The 16,874-nt window shown below is 42.3% G+C and overlaps 1 protein-coding gene and 1 long non-coding RNA gene across 2 annotated transcripts; both read left to right on the top strand.

Annotated features, from left to right (window-relative positions):
- Positions 1-2,515: 2,515 nt before the first annotated feature.
- On the top strand, positions 2,516-4,950 carry LOC134068941 (uncharacterized). Its single transcript, XR_009936741.1, has 4 exons — positions 2,516-2,841; positions 4,109-4,231; positions 4,395-4,476; positions 4,717-4,950. It is a non-coding gene; the product is annotated as an uncharacterized LOC134068941 (long non-coding RNA).
- A 2,425-nt stretch (positions 4,951-7,375) lies between these two features.
- On the top strand, positions 7,376-16,874 carry si:ch211-132p1.2 (proteinase-activated receptor 4). Its single transcript, XM_062525086.1, has 2 exons — positions 7,376-8,104; positions 13,300-16,874. Exons 1-2 carry the CDS (start codon positions 8,005-8,007, stop codon positions 14,379-14,381), a joined length of 1,182 nt encoding a protein of 393 aa, XP_062381070.1. The 5' UTR covers positions 7,376-8,004; the 3' UTR covers positions 14,382-16,874.

Genomic DNA, 16,874 nt, shown 5'->3' with positions numbered 1-16,874 from the left:
TGAGACATTTTTAAAGTTGAAAAGTTGTCCAATGGCTGATACTTTTCAGTCCTCCTAAACTGCCTGCTTTGCATTGTTCTCAACCGAGATGAAAACATGGAAATTACGTTTCAATTCGTCAGTGAACTTGCACTTGCGTTTCGGCATGGCTGAAGATGCCGGATAGTTTTGCGCGTTGCCAGTGGTAAACAAGGAAGTGTGCGCTGATGAGGTGAATAACCAATTAAATGTTTAGGCCGAGAATATCGACCAATGACGGTAGCTCTAAGGTCAGGCTCTACACTTCAATGCAAAGTGAACTGTAGGGAAAGAGAGAGCGATGCAAATTCGATGCAAATTCGGTGAAAACACGTTAGGTTAGGCTAGAATAAAAAAATCCCGGACGATTCTGAAATTCCGCCCGGACACATTTTTAGGTTTCAAAAAGAGGACATGTCCGGGAAAAAGAGGACGTCTGGTCACCCTAATATATTAGGAGACCACAAGCAAACGGCAAAGATGCACAGGATACCCGACCAGACGCACACAGGCCAATGGCCCACAACCTGTTCCGGGGAGCAGAATGGATATTTCAATGGGTGCATCATAAAAGGGAGCGTTCAAATGAATGACATACGGTATAAACAATAATGGGGTGTTTTTACTTACTGTATGGGGTGTTTTAATGTTGCTGTATAAAAACAATATAGCACTCGTGATAGTGGGGTTGGTATGGATATTCGTAGAACACCCCTGGGATTTTTCATCATCTACCCAACTCGGATGCTCAGAGTTCCAAATGAATGTGACCCAGGCAGAAGCAGGCTCGTCCAGCTTCATTGGCTTCCTTCTAACTAAATTCCAAATTCTGCTTCCTGCACTATTACCTGTCTGTCTAGCTTTGCTTGGCTCTAAGTAAAGGTGCTGACTAACAAGTAAAATCTTTATGGCCATGAGATTGGTTTAGATGGTGTTGGGGTCATTACTCTTTAAAGTAATAAGTTATAAGTTACTAGTTACTTCTTTAAAATTATAGTAGAGTGGTAGGGCCCCCCCAAATCAAATTCTGCGTTGGGCCCCATCAGGGCTTGGCTGGCTCTGGGTAAACGTCCCCAACCCTACTCCTCATTTGCAATGCTAGAAGCTTGCTAAAATGCCTAAATGATCTCTCTCATCTGACAAAATAATTATGTAATCTAATGGGGTAGTGTATTCCACAGTGCTTTTGTTGCACCAGTGGATGAATTAGACCTACTGTACATAATGGAAAGCTAATTCAATAATAGCCTGACATCATGCAACACAAATGAGAATTGGGGTTGGGCCTTTAATTGTCTTCACATAAGTTTTCAAAGACTGTAATTTCTAACTGATCTCCAGCTCACAAGATCGCTACGGGCCACAGGGCGTGATCTCAAATGATGATCACCATTAAGGAAATGAGACAATGGGATTGGCCCTCGGGGTCACGCCTGACAATCCACTGTTGACACGTACACTCGGTGACAAACACTTACCACAAATGAGACTGGGTCGACGGCGCTTGCTGACAGAGATAGACCATCAGTCAACAAATGCTCCTGCTCAGTGGCCATTAAAAAAATAAAATAAAATAAAACATTCCCAATATTCCCAATCGCAGATCACCTCTCACAATTCCCCATGTGCATCAAATCATTATTCACCACTTTAGTTGAGGGGCCACAAACATGATGAACTCATGAGTAACTAATACTTAGTTAATCCCCTGATATTTCAAGAAGGCTTACATGCATGAAATTATGATAAATTATGTAGCCTACAGAAAAAAAAATCATCATGATCATGCTTATTAACCATAGTTCATAATGATGTAGCCACCATACTTAATGCTTTAGTTGATGTGTTGTTCATGCATGAGGTCATGAATGATATATGGTGAACTCATGTCAATTCCTGATGATTCATGATATATTTAAGCAATATAGCACGAGTGGGAGTGGGTTGTTGCTGGATATTCCCACGGGTGTTGTTCGGCCGTAGCCTCGAGGCCGGAGGCAGTTCGTTTTACACTTCACAACTTGATATTGTATCGCGGAGTGATTTATTATTAGCTGTGAAAAGTCCGAGTGGATTATCGTGGGATATTTCAACTCATGGAACGTCTCTCGGCCAATCAGAAACAAAGAAACAGCTTCTTAGAACCCAATTGTTGTATAATAAGGCATGAAGTAATGTACAAATTATGAATTAATTCATGTATGAATTCATGATGATTCATGTACCCTTACCGTAAAGTGTTACCAAACTTTTAGCCTGGGTGTTCCCATCCTGCCTTGCGCTGAATTGATTCACGCTGCTAAAGCAGTCTAGAAACTACCGCCCTAATTTTTGCCTGAGATAGGGGACCAATCACAGAACAGGGGGAAAAGCAAGACGATGATGCACAAACGCATTTGATAGACATCCGTGGCGCCCAATGAACGAATCTGGGCATTTTTTCAAATACGAAAAAATGAACGTCTGGTTGCCAGACCACGTCTCATTTGAGAGATAGCAAACTTCATTGATTTAAAGTTGAAAATTGGTCAGATTGGTTGATGTTTGGTTGAAGTTAAAAAGTCAACATCAATTCAATGTTTAAGTGTAATCATAATTTCAACGTTGAAAAACTGGCATTTCATCAACATTGTTTCAATGTCAATGTTCCGAAGGTATGGGCCGAAGATTCTAGAATAGAGCTTTGGTACGCGCTTTAATCAACCATCCAATCAGCAAGCAGCAGATTTTATTTGAATTTTCTCCCGGAGGAGCTGGATCCTCTCGCTGCACTGCACACGTTAGAGAAGAAGAAATAGAGGTATCAGCACAACATTTGTAAAGGTAAGTTCGACATTTCTCATTTTTTATCGGTCACTATTGAGAAACTAAACTAGAAAAAGTTGTTAAATGGGTTATTGCAAGATGTAGTTCGACCGTGTTGGTGAAAGAACTGAATTTGTTGTTCGTTAGTGCTAACATCATTATGCTAGTGAGTTAGCAGCTAGATTAGCTATTATGTTAATATTCGTTTTTAGACTTGAAGTTGGATTCACGGTTAAATTGTTATCGATACGTGGATGGTTAGTCTAGTGTTGGTTGGTTGGTTACCATTAGCAGGTAGCAGCTACATCCATTTTGAAGATTGGAGCACCAGAACTAACTGCTAACCGTTAACTTATTAGCTTGCAGAGCTCCAGCCCTGGCCGTGACCCAGCTTTAGCTGCTAGCTGCTACCGAAGGAAGCTCTCGACACCTGGGACCGTTGATCCGCTGAGCTCGGTAGCGAGAGAGCTATGAATATTACCGACACACGTAAAAGAATGATCTGCATATGCGTTGGCGACTCTGGTCGTAGGTGTGACCCACTGTTTCACTGACTAATCAGAAAACTATCATCAAATATTGCCTTTCAAACAATTTCAAACCATTTACTCGTCAGCCAGCGCTTTTGCTGCCCAAACTTCTAAAACTTAGGCAATCATTTTTCACTGCTAGCAATGCAATCCTAGTGGGTCGTGGTGGGCTCGTCAGTCAGCTCTTCCCATATGGAAAATATAGAAAAAACTTATATGCCAGCAATGTGTTTTATATACAAAACTTGTATGATTTACTCTTGAAAGTGGCCCCTTTCTCGTTTTCCTCATACAACGTCATACAGTCCTTACAGCTTACAATGTTTTATATGTTTCAGGTTACACAGATTTAGCAAGGATCTTATAATGGTTTCACTGGCATATAAAAACCTGATAGATTAAGAGTAAATCATAAACGTTTTGTATATAAAACACATTGCTGGCATATAAGTTTTTCTATGTCTTTTCCGTATGGGTTTTGCTGCTCAAACCTAACAATTCTCATTTTGGTAGATTGTGGTCGTCTTAAATATCCATATAATGTCATGTCTCATGGCAGGTCTCATTAACAGTGGTCTTCTGTCACCACTGTATCCCCAAATTATTGTTTCTATCTTTTTGTTGCATAGCTTTAGCTCACTTCATCATCCTAGGTATGCCACAGCTATCCCCCCCCTCCTCTCCATCTCTCCATCTCTCCATTTGAAACTCCAAATATATGCCTAAAGTGTCCCCTCTTCTTTCTCCTTATGCAGATGTCCTGGCTCTCAACAAAGGCACCAGGCAGGATTGTTTTTTCTCTTGCATTCCCATAAGCCTGACTTCCTGATGTCCACTACACTCTGTTCTCAATCTTCTCCAGTCTTTTGCAAACTTTGGTAAGTATCCCCAAATTCTTGTTTCTATCTTTTTGTTATATAACTTCTACATATCACCTCACCTCATCATCCTAGGTCTGCCACAGTGATATCTTTCTCCCTCTCTCTATTTGAAACTCCACATGTATGCCAAAAGTGTTCCCTCTTCTTTTTCCTTATGCAGATGTTCAGATGTCCTATAAGCCTGACTTCCTGATGTCCACTACACTCCGTTCTCAACCTTCTCCGGTATTCTGCAAACTGTGGTAAGTATCCCTTCATTTGTTGCACAACTTCATCAAACTTTATTCTTTCTAGCTCATTCCTTTTTTTTTTTTTTTTTGAAAGACATCTCTGCCCGAGTACTTTTCCTTTTTATTTTACTTTGTTACTGCTCTTACTCCTCCCATCCGTTTGTCCATGGAAGTAATTATTTGACTTAGAAACTCTCTAAATCTCATTACTTGACACGTGTGTTTTCTGTGCTCTCTCCTTTTAATAATCAGAATGCCTCCTTGTGTTGGATTCATGATGTTCACCATACTGCACGGCCTACTTTTTTTCTTCGCAAGCTATGGAAAGAAACTCTGTTCAGCTCATGAAACGGACTGTTCACATTTTTTGACATTTGTGGAGGAAGCAGGGTATCCTGGTAATTTTATTTTGCAGCTACTATGCTCTCGTCATAGATACCTTGCATCCTACCCAGTGAGTACATTATACGATTTTGATTTCCAGTATCTGATGGACATTTTGACTCCCATGTTGAAATATGATTATTTTATCATATTTTCTCATTACAACCTACAATTTGTATATATAGGCCCAACAAAGGGAGAAATCTGAACTGACAAAGCTGCTCTATATGCATCACAGGTCGATATTGTTGACCTTCACAAATGACTTCAGTCAGTCAGTTTCAGTTGTACATTTAGATAATTCCAAACATTGATGTCAACACACTGCTGTTCTTGTACCTAATAATAACTTTGAGTTAGTCATGGCAAAATGTGTGCAAAATATGTGATGGTTGACTTCAGAGTAAACACTCATTTTTGACAAAACCCTTCACATTGAACTTGTAGTAGAGTTGTTTGCATTAATTGAACAGGCCATCTTTGTTTTTTGTATGTGAAGGTCATTAAATGATTGTTTTCATATTAAACACCTTTGTTATTCATTTTGCTTAGTAAGACTTGAGACAAATGTTAAGCCAACTTGAATTCATGGTTATTATGGCAATGGTATGTTTGGTGAACTGTGCTTTTTTTAAATTCATTTTTACTGTTCAAAGTGCAGTTTGTTGCACTGTATTTATTACGGACATGTTATGCCAGCCGATACAACCAGATTGTATTTATCCGTATTCATAGGGTGCGTTCGTAAATTCAATCTGACACTCTGAAAAATAGAATAACGCTCTGAAGTTCGAAAAAGACGAGCATTCTAACTCCCAGTGAATTTACGAACGATTATTTGTGTTTATGTTTACAATATGGACGCCACTACGGCACTTTTGAAACAGGGTTTATGTATTATTCAAAACTCAATTCCACTGATGCAAGAGCTTTCTTGACAGTGATGATGAAGAACAATGTGAGAGCAGTTATTTAAACCGTCTACATAATCTTGATGAGCAACGCTTGTAATGTCAACTTGGAAACGTTCTTCTAGCACTAGCACTAAAATGCTAACCTGTTAACGTTACGTAGGTAACTAGATTCGTTACTAGCTGACTGATGTGATGTCACACTCTGCTACTCTGTCCTTTCAGCTGGAGTGCCCAGAGTACGCTCTGGGCGCTCCGAGAGTGTGACGCTCTGAATAAACGAACGATAATTCCATCCACACTCTGAATTTACGAACGGTTAAAAAAGTTTCAGAGTGTGCTCGGAGCGCTCGGAGTGCAATTTACGAACGCACCCATAGAGTGCATGAGTGAGTGTCACGTTGTCCCGGTAACGCGATTTTCTGTTAACAAACGACCTGCATGTGGCATTTTCTATCGCCTCACCGTGTTGTTTATTTCAAAATTAAAATAAATGAATTTGAAACGGTAAAAATCACTACCATGTCGAGGCGCTTATGTATGCTTCTGGTGTACTAAAAGGAGACGTTCACGCTAGCATTAGCTAACTTAATGTAATCATAGATTAGCCCAGCTTGCCGTTACATTATACACTTTCGCCCCCATGCTAGCGTGAACATTAGCCTACACCAGAAGCATACATACACGCCTCGACATGGTAGTGACTTTTACCGCTTAAAATTCATTTTTCATTTTGAAATAAACAACACGGTGAGGAAATAGAAAATGCCACTTGCAGGTCGTTTGTTTATAACAGGAAATCGCGTTACTGGGACAACGTGACACTTTAACTTACGCAGTGAGGTTCTGGAACCAGCTGCCGGTAAAGCATGTTTATGACACGTTTTCAATGTTGAATCAACCAAATTTCAATATTAGTACCATTGAATGAGCACTGAATCAGTGTTGAATCAACGTTTGATTATCATTGAAATTTCAATGTAATTTCAACGGCAATCACATCTGGTTGAATCAACGTTGAATTCACGTTTTAGATGATTGAAATGGTGATGTTGTTTCAACGGCAATCTCATCGAGCGCTTTCAATGTCGAAACAACTTCGGAGTTCAATGCAGATTCAACGAATCCTTTCAACGTTGATTCAATGCCATTTTGCTATCTGAGGCAGTGTTGCCAAGTCTTGAGAGAAAAATAAGCAATTGGGTCTCTGAAAACAATAGCCTACATACAGAATAGAATATAGGAACAAGGAAATTGGATCCATTGTTTATTGCAACTTCAAGATTGCTCAATTAACAGTGAAATGGTGACTTTAACTCTGTGTTATGCGAGTGCCAGTGTGGCACAACATGACTCCTAACCTTGGTTGAAAGATTACAGAAACTAGATTTACCTTTGACAATATCCTGGGTAATCCACATTTGAAAGCCTGGTCCCTTTTGGGTCCCGACCCACCAGTAATGAAACACTGGCTTGAAGGAAGCACAGTGGATCCACTCTGCACCGCTACTTCTCCTCTGCTTTACTCTGCTCATTAACTTACAGCTGTGACCTAACAGTCTGAGCGGAAATATGAGAAGTATCCTCCCACAGACTGACAAACGCGCACACACACACACATGCACGCATGGACATGCACACGCACACACACAAACGCGCGCACACACACACAAACACACACAAACACACACACACACACACACACACACACACACACACACACACACACACACACACACCACCACCACCACCAAAGCTAGATTATAAAAAGGTAGAAAATGAGTGAGAGAGAAAGAGAGTCTGAGTGCGTATGAGAGAGGGAGTGAGGGAGAGATCATAGTCCACAATTGTTAAGTTTACATGGAACAAAGCAAGCAGCAGACTGAAAAACCACAGAGGACTAGAAGCACGCCTCTGCTTGAGGGAGGGAGCCAGGAAGGGGGAAAAGAACTTACAGTAGAGGGTAGGGTGTGACAGACGTGTGCGTACTCTGAGGGAAGCAGAAAGCCAGGAGCCACTTATGCCAGACTGTTGATTCTGGACCCCCAGGAAATACCTGAGCGGGCTTCAACACGAGACTCAGAGGAGCAGCGTGTCCACTTGTGTGAGCAGGGAGGTCGAGAGAAGGAGCGAGCACTCAGAGCAGGATTTAAAACAAGTGCTTCTGGAAGAAGTGGACATACTCCGGCGTCTTTCTCTCCTGAATCTGCTGTGTGTGTGTGTGTGAGAGAGAGAGGGAGCAGCAATGGCTCGGTGCCACTCACTCCAAATGCTGGTCCTTCTGTTCTTATTCTTCATGCTTCAGTTTGCTGCTTCATCTGCGTTAGACCCGTGTCCAACACCATGTAAGTTTTCCTTTTTCATCTTTTGCGGTCATGGCAAACTTCGTGCAGAAGCCCTTTCGCTGTGCTCAAGATTCTGACACGCATTGTCTGTGTGGCTATTTTTGAGTAAATTGAAAATTGAATCCATATGACACCACACTTATATATAAATACTCATTAGCATACTCATAAGCACTCTCTCTTTTTAAATGGGCTAGATGAGACCAGAGAGCAATACATTCCAGAAAGGCATCTGCCCACTCCTATAAGGATATGCTTGTAACACACACACATACATAGACATTGTGGATGAATTGATGGTACGGGGAGTGCTTCCAGACCGAAGGACTGGAACGTGTGCTTCTGGAAAATGGATAAGTGTTAGGCTAAACACCACAAGGTTCTCATGGACACACTCTTCCAGTTAAAACAACACAATATAAATCAACACTGTTTGTTTATGACTGGCATTTGAGAAGATAGCAGTGTCTGTCAGAATTCATGTCTAATTTGGGCTCTGGTATGATGCTGGCATAGGGGACACGTCATGTCGTCAACATCTGTTTCAGATCATATGGTGTGAGGATGAACTGAGGGTAAAGGTCTTTCATGTCATCCCCGAGCTCAAATGTAAAGTATGACCCTTGCCGAGTGTTTGTTGAGCCCAACTGGCCATAAATGATTGAACCAGAGCTTCAATAAACCCAGTGAAAAAAAACAGATGTTACTGCTTAAAGCCCCCAAAGTGTCGTAGCGACTTTGCTGCATTACAGTAGCTGCTGGTTGTAGTAACTCTAGCTACGTAAAACCAACGTTTTGTTTTGTTCCAATAGTGCTCGGTAACCTTAAGAAATGGAGATCTATGTGAAAAATCGCCGGATTTCTCCTTACCACATTTTTTATACTGTGACTGTTCTTGAAATGCAGCACCAATAATGAGTCATATTTTTCCTCAGAAAAGCCACTACACAGTCAACGGAATGTAAATTGTATGCAGGCTGAATCCCATTTCAAGGGATCAAAATAAATGGTCTTGCTACCATATTTGGCTCATGGACTGGTAGTTTATACCTGGATTTGACCAGGCGAGAACAAACAACCTTTTGACCAGGTCAAGAGTTATTACATCATCACTTCCCTTTAATGTGAGGAACATTACAGGAAAGCATCCACCACATTAATCATGTTGCATGAAGGATGCTTTAGTGGAGACGCCCAACAAAAAGAATAATGACTCTGGTGTAGGAGACACGATAACATGTATCAAAGAGGTGAAGGTCTCCTCTTGACTCACTTTAGTCACCAGTCTCGCGGTGTAATAGTCATTGTTTGGTTTTGAGACAATTGTTTGATTGAGAACTGAGCAAGAACTGTCAGAGGTTCTGTGAATGTATTGAGAATGGTTTCACAAAATATTTGGTAGAAATTGGGAAAAACTGTAAGCACCCCCTTACTGTTTTGATACAGGATATACACACATATGCAGACACTAACGATCAAAAGTTTGGAAAAACTCAAAACTATGAATCCCTATACGGCTCTGGGTTAAAGGAATAGCTCAGAATTTTGGACATACAAGCCGGGGTGATATAGGTTGGTGGAGACAGTTTTCAGCGCATCCGGTCCTTAAGTTGCAGCGTTTGTCGGTGCTAAGCTAGTGTTGAGTGGGTAAGACTGTTTTGGATGTTACCGTTGAATTGCGTTAGCTCACCACTAGCATAGCACCGGCGAACACTGCAACTTAGGACCGGATGAAATGTGTTGAAAACTGTCTCCACCAACCTACAGTATATCACCCCGGCTAAGTTAAAAATGAGGTCCTACATGTATGTCCAAAATTCTGAACTATTCCTTTAATGTATTTTAATAGTCCAAAGTAGGGGTCTAATATTATCACATTTGTCACATATGGCATACTGCTAATGTGGGTATAATCCATGCTAGTGTCATCCGCGCTCGGTTGTCATCTGTGCTAGTGACGCCATAATGACATTGTTAACGTTGTCCGATTGGTCTACCAGCCATTCAACTTTGCAAATTTAACAGGTTTAGATTGTATTTGCTGGCTGAATTTGCCTGATTGGTCTTGTAGGAACATGTGAAGGACCCAGCACAAATAGAAATGTATGAGGATAGACTTACCGCAAGCTAGTAGGCTAGCCAGGAACTGACAATTTCACTGCATTCTTTACATTAGTAATCATAGGCATGTGATAAATAAGCATCCTTGTATCCTTGTAGCCGACACTTTACTGTATGGCATCACATTAGCATCAACTAGATACAAATAAAGTGTAACGGGGTTGTTAATTTGGTCAACAACACACTAATGAACTTTCTTACGCGGCATTTTTGTGAGTAGAATAAAGAAAAACTGATCTTAGACATTAATGATTAAAAACATGACCTAACATTCGTCAATGAATCGATATGGGCGCAACTTACTGTACCTACCTGACACTTTCCATCACAACAGTGTTGGAAAGTAAACTTTATGTTATGTTAGAGAATCAGCATATAAAAATAAGTAAAAGCATGAAATGCAAATAAGAATGTTTAAGAAAGTTAATAAAAATAAATGTCAAGTCAAGTTTATTTATAAACTGTAGCACATTTCAAACAAAAGGGGTCAATCAATGTGCTTTACTTAAAAAAAAACAACAACTAGTAATAGTAAATAAAAGCTGAAAATAGTTTAAAAAGTAAAGTGCATAATAAAAGAAAACATAAAAGACATGAGGCAGTATGATTAAAAGACATATTCAGAATTGGTTCTTATAGAGTGTTAGCCTGGGTGTTCCCATCCTGCCATGCGCGGTGATTTCATTCACGCTGCTAAGGCAGTCTGGAAACTAACACCAACATTTTCGCCTGATGTTGGCGACCAGTCACAGGGGAGCTTTCAGGGGAGAAAGCAAGACCATGATGAGCTATGCACAGACGCATTTGATAGACATCCGTGGCGCCCAATGAACGGATCTGGCCATCTTTTTCAAATACGAGAAAATGAACGTCTGGTTGCCAAACCACGTCTCATTTGAGAAGTGGTAGGCGCTAGCCAGGCTAATAGAGTGTGGGCATTAGCCAAGAATGGTTCAGAACCCCAGACACACAAACATTCTCACAGAGCAGCACATTTAATTAATGATCTCCTCTCAGAGAACTACTTGTTATTTCTTGAAGGGGCTTCCAGAGGAATTTTAGGTCAACAGACTCATCCTTTGACCATAAATAATTTTGTGATCCATCCAGCTTTTGCAGCTAAGAGGTTTGACCCCTTTCAAAAACCTACAGACATATTCAGCACAACTACTGAAATGGTGGCCATTTCAGTAGTTTCGCAAAAAAAAAGGAAAGGGGAAAAAATAACTTAAATAGCTTGCTGTTCACAATAGGTCTACCTGTGATCATGGGGGTAGGGCAGGTGTGTGCATCATGGGGCTGGGCGATGGTGCGACTTTTGTTTGCTCAGACCAGATCAATGAAGTATGAATCGCAGGAGGGTGGGATGTATTTCTGGATGCTAGAGAGTGTAGCCTAATCAATGAACTTTTCTAAAACGGATAGTTCCGGACCGGTCCTTGATTATGATTGGCTGAATAGCGTTTGATGCCGTTGTAAATCCATCATAGACACACACCTTGACCAAAGATCCTTCATTAGGCCTACTGTCCGCTTTAACCCTCTCTGCCTTGACCACATTTCGTACCACAACTAGCACAAAAGTTAGAGTGGCTGCGTCTCGGTGTTGCATGGCAACCATTCATATTCATATTCATATTTCTTGGCGGAGAATGATTTTTCGTTGCTGTGCCTTTTTTTCATGATACTGTATCTTGCTAGATCGACACAGTAACCATTTTAGCAATAAGCCATTCGAGTCCGTGGTTTATACCGCTTCGCGTCGTGCCTAACAACACCCCTTAGCTCTTCTAAATTCAGTAGCCTAGCCTATAAACCAAAGGTCATGATCATTGGTATAAACAACGGCCTCTCGGGTCTTATAGCTTAAATTGACCACTGACCAAGAGATTGGCTGTTACATAGTTCCAAGACTCCCACAACCCAGAGACTACCATGGGAAAGCGCTGGCATTCCAATCCCCGGTCTCTAACGGGAGTGTCGCCACTCACCGCTCTGGGTCTGACCAAGGCATGGAATGTTATGATTTTAGGGGCAAGGGCACTTGACCGTCAGTTGGGCATATTTGGCGTCGTAGTAAGCCTACCTTACACTGACAGACTTTGACAAGATTTAAGAAAGATTCTTGAAAGACTGTAGTGTTTTGAGTAAAGCTTTAATGAGGGGCATTAGTTAAAAGACTACAATCTTTCAAGAATCTTTCCCAAATCTTGTCAAAGTCTGTCAGTGTAAGGTAGGCTGTACACATCAGAGCATAAAGCCAAAGTTCACTATAGGCCTACAGTAGGCTACATAAAACAAAGTTGTATTAAGCCTATTCACGCAGTAGACCTGTGTCACTGTATGAAACATGACAAAGACATGAAACATGACATTTTACACAGAACTGTAAATCATCTGATTTTAATATTTACAGATAGCTAGACTAAATTAACATGTATTTTCTATTTGGCCTGTTACGAAATCATGTATTGAAATTATTTAAGCATAGCTCAATTATAAGAAACGCCTTTAAGAAATTTGAAGGCCAAAGTCGGGGACATGCATGCGGAGACATGCATAACCGGATTACTCTGGAATGGAAACTGTACAGGGGAATGCTTTACACCTTGATGGTTGGTAAGACCTAATGTTTATTTTGATATATACTGTACAGTAGGTTATCATGTGTTGCGTCAGTGAAGAGCTCGTGAAGTATTTCACCGAGATGACTGAGAAGGGAGATGGTCGCAGAACTGTAGAATAATATGATTAAAGTTACTTTTCTCGTAAACCGACTGAGAGCTGAAACAAGCTATGTTACTTTCTTCATGAATACAAAAATTGCGTGACTCTTCCCTATTTTCCTCAGTCCATTCCATAAATACCGAACAGTCCCGAACCTGATTGAATCCCCTGTGTCATGCACCTCATACCTGTCTGTGTTTGGTGAATTCCATGTCCTGTGTGCTTTTAATGTTCCATGTTGCACTTTGGCTTCAGAGATGTCATTTTCATTCATTTCATTCCCGTGAAAAAATGTCAATAAGCACTAACTTGACTTTGCTTGTGATTCTCTTCTTGTCACCATGTAGTTGCCCGCACCTTTATCTTAAATGAAAACGAAAACTGTAGTGACGTGAGCGATGAGGGAAAAAAGCACATCCAGTCCAACAACACCACGGTGCTGCTTCCCCTCCTCTACCTGGTGGCCTTCTTGGTGGGCCTCCCCGCCAACCTGGTGGCCCTGTGGGTGCTGCTCTTCCGCACCAAGAAGCAGCCGTCCACCACCCTGCTCATCAACCTGACCGCCTGCGACCTGCTGCTGCTCGTCGTGCTGCCCTTCCGCATCGCCTACCACTTCCAGGGCAACGACTGGACGCTGGGCGAGCCCCTGTGCCGCCTGGTGATGGCGCTCTTCTACGGCAACATGTACGGCTCGGTGCTGTGCCTGGCGCTCATCGCCTTCGACCGCTACCTGGCGCTGGTGCACCCGATCGGCGGGCGGGCGCTGCGCACCTACCGCAACTCGGTCTACATGACGGCGGCGGCGTGGGCGGTGGTGCTGGTGGCCATGGTGCCCCTGCTGGCCACGCAGCAGACCTACCCGCTCGCCAGCCTCAACATCACCACGTGCCACGACGTTCTGCCCGACAAGATACAGATGCGCTTCCTGGTGGCGTACTTCGCCAGCCTGTTCGCCGTCTGCTTCGTGCTGCCGCTGCTGGCCGTGCTCTTCTGCTACGGGTCCATCCTGCGCGCGCTGGTCAAGGCCGGGCGGCGCTACGCCCACGCCGTGCGCGTCACCGCGCTGGTGCTGACCGTCTTCCTCGTCTGCCTGCTGCCCAGCAACGCGCTGCTGCTGGCGCACAACTCCTACCTGCTGTGGGGCGACCAGGAGGTGGGCGAGAGCCTCTACATGCCCTACATGGTGACGCTGGCGCTCAGCACCTTCAACAGCTGCCTCGACCCCTTCATCTTCTACTACGTGTCCGAGGACTTCCGGGAGAAGGCGCGGCAGGTGCTGCTCTGCGGGCAGCCCGAGAAGACGCCGACCTCCAGCCAGCTGGAAACGCGCTCGTCCTCGTCCTCCCGCTCCAAGGTGACCCTGCTGTCCACCTCGGGCCGGGTGTCTGTGACTCCCGAGGCCCCCTGCCTGCACGGAGCTGCCGCCTGATCGCCGGGGGGGGGGGTGGTTGGAGTGGCAGCGTGACGCTGCTGTGATACTGCAGTAAGAGCACTGCAAGTGGTGCCCCCCCAGTGCACTCCAGAGACCTCTCCAGTTGGCGTGTAATGGAGACACTGGGCGCATAGAGACAATTTGTGGCCAATCTTCCATGGCTGTTTGTGTTTAAGTGCATGTCTGTCATTCCTGATGCTAATGGCTTTCATACAGGGAACGAAGGCCCCGTTCACACACACACACGGGTATCTTGAAAAACAGAGACTTTTCCCTTCGTTTGTGCCTTTCATTACACACAAACGGCGATTTCGCCTCTGAAAAAGTGGAGATTTAGGAATACTCTCGTTTTGCGTATGAATGTGAACGGAGAAAAACTAAGAAAAACAGAGTTTTAGGCAATCTACGCGCCAATGTCAAAGACACAGTATGTGGCAGTGCTTGCATCTGCGCAAAAAAGTGTGTCCTACAGTATGTTTACATTTTAATTTTGCTATGGTGATCATGGATGCATTCAGAGTAGCAGTCGCAAAATGTTGGTGCCAACCCTTTTTGGGGTTTTTTTGCATTTGCAAATACAGTTGAAATGAAACAGAGGAAGTGATTCGTTGATGTTGTTGCTATTTTCGGGATTCTGATGTGGGCTCGAGCTTCTTGTTACACTACTACCTATAGGTTTGGCATGTTCTTGACAGCACATACACAGGTTAGTGTCAACAAAAACTTTTCTGAAAACTGTTGTATGTTATTTTTGAAAACAAAGGGAAGGAAATATTTGTTTATCAAAATACCTGTGTATGTGTGAACGTAGCCCAAGAGGAATAGAAGCAAATTATCGGCATTGAACTTCTCTCAGCATTACAGCATTGTGTTAAGACTAGTCATCATGAGTATCTTAGTAAGCAGAATGATCTTTTCTATCCATTATCTTATGCAAAGAATATTCTATACTGTCATCAGAGGCCCATATCGGTGTTGTAAAGACCATATAAAACATTAGCCACTTTATTGCGCTGGAAAATAACTGTGTTAAATTCCATATTAACACAACTATTGTCTTAGTCGGGGGGCTAGCCCTCCCCAATTTTTTACATTACTACTGGGCAGCTAACATTCAAAAACTCCTATATTGGACAGTTGAGACCACCGCCAATCAGCCAGCCTGGGTCCAGGTAGAATTTTCTTCCTCTAAAGCCCCATTACGGTCATGGTTATGCTCCCAGCTTCCAATATCAACCACTGAAATTAGCGTTAACCCCGTAGTCATTCAATCGTTTAAAATATGGATACAATTCAGAAAGCATTTCAGCCTGCAGTATTCTTCTGTCCACGCCCCAGTGTCCCGCAATCATGGTTTCAAACCATCTATTATGGATTCTGTCTTTCAACTCTGGAGTGACAGAGGTATCACGGCTATTAAAGACCTCTATTACAATGGTACTTTCATGTCTTTCACTGACCTGTCAGCCAAATTTCAACTTCCACCTGCTCACCTTTTTCGCTTTTTTCAAATTAGGCATTTTGTGCAGAGAAACTACCCTGATTTTCCAAGTCTTCCTCCAGAGACTTTGGTAGACACACTTCTTAAAATAAACCCTGACCAGAGGGGGGCTATTTCTTATTTCTATAAAGCCCTTGATTCTTCTGTATCCAATTTCCCTCAAAAAACCAGAGACTTATGGGAACGGGACTTGGGGCATATTGAAGAAGACCAATGGGACCATATTCTGGAGTTGGTCCATGGTTCCTCCATCTGTGCCAGGCACGGATTAATTCAATGTAAACTATTACATAGGATTTACTACACTAACCATAGATTGTCCAAGTTTTACCCTAATGTTGCAGATGCTTGTAATAGGTGCAACCAATCTCCAGCAGACCTCATTCACATGTTTTGGTCATGTCCAAAGCTAGCAGACTTTTGGTCTAAAATATTTGACACTCTCCACACGGCCTACCGTTGTGTAACAAACCCACATCCTTTGTCGGCTCTTTTTGGTATACCACATGGCAACACTCTAACAGCTGAAGCACAACACTCTCTGGCCTTCTGCACCTTGCTTGCCAGGCGCTTGATATTGCTTAACTGGAAGCAGGCCCTGCCGCCGTCATATGATAGATGGATTAAGGAAGTTCTATATAATCTAAAACTTGAGAGGCTAAGATTCTCCCTTAGAGGCTCCTTGAGGAAATTTGATAAAACTTGGAACCCCTTGCTCTCCATCATAGACTCCCTAGACATCATGCCTGATGAGTGAAATATTCTGAGTGAAATATATCCCTTAGACTTACAGTGTAATTAACCACTAATGCAAAGAGGTTTATTTATTTATTTATTTATTTTATTTTATTATTATTATTATTATTATTTAGTTATTTTTATTATTATTATTATTATTATTATTTTTCAGAGTTTATTTTTATTGTTGTTTGTTTCACTTTTGTTTGGTCCTGTTGTCATTTTTTTTGTATTGTGTCTTGTCACTTAAG

This window comes from Sardina pilchardus, chromosome 21, assembly GCF_963854185.1.
Source record: "Sardina pilchardus chromosome 21, fSarPil1.1, whole genome shotgun sequence".
NCBI classification, from domain to species: Eukaryota; Metazoa; Chordata; class Actinopteri; order Clupeiformes; family Clupeidae; genus Sardina; species Sardina pilchardus.
This window is presented reverse-complemented; position numbering and strand designations above follow the sequence as displayed.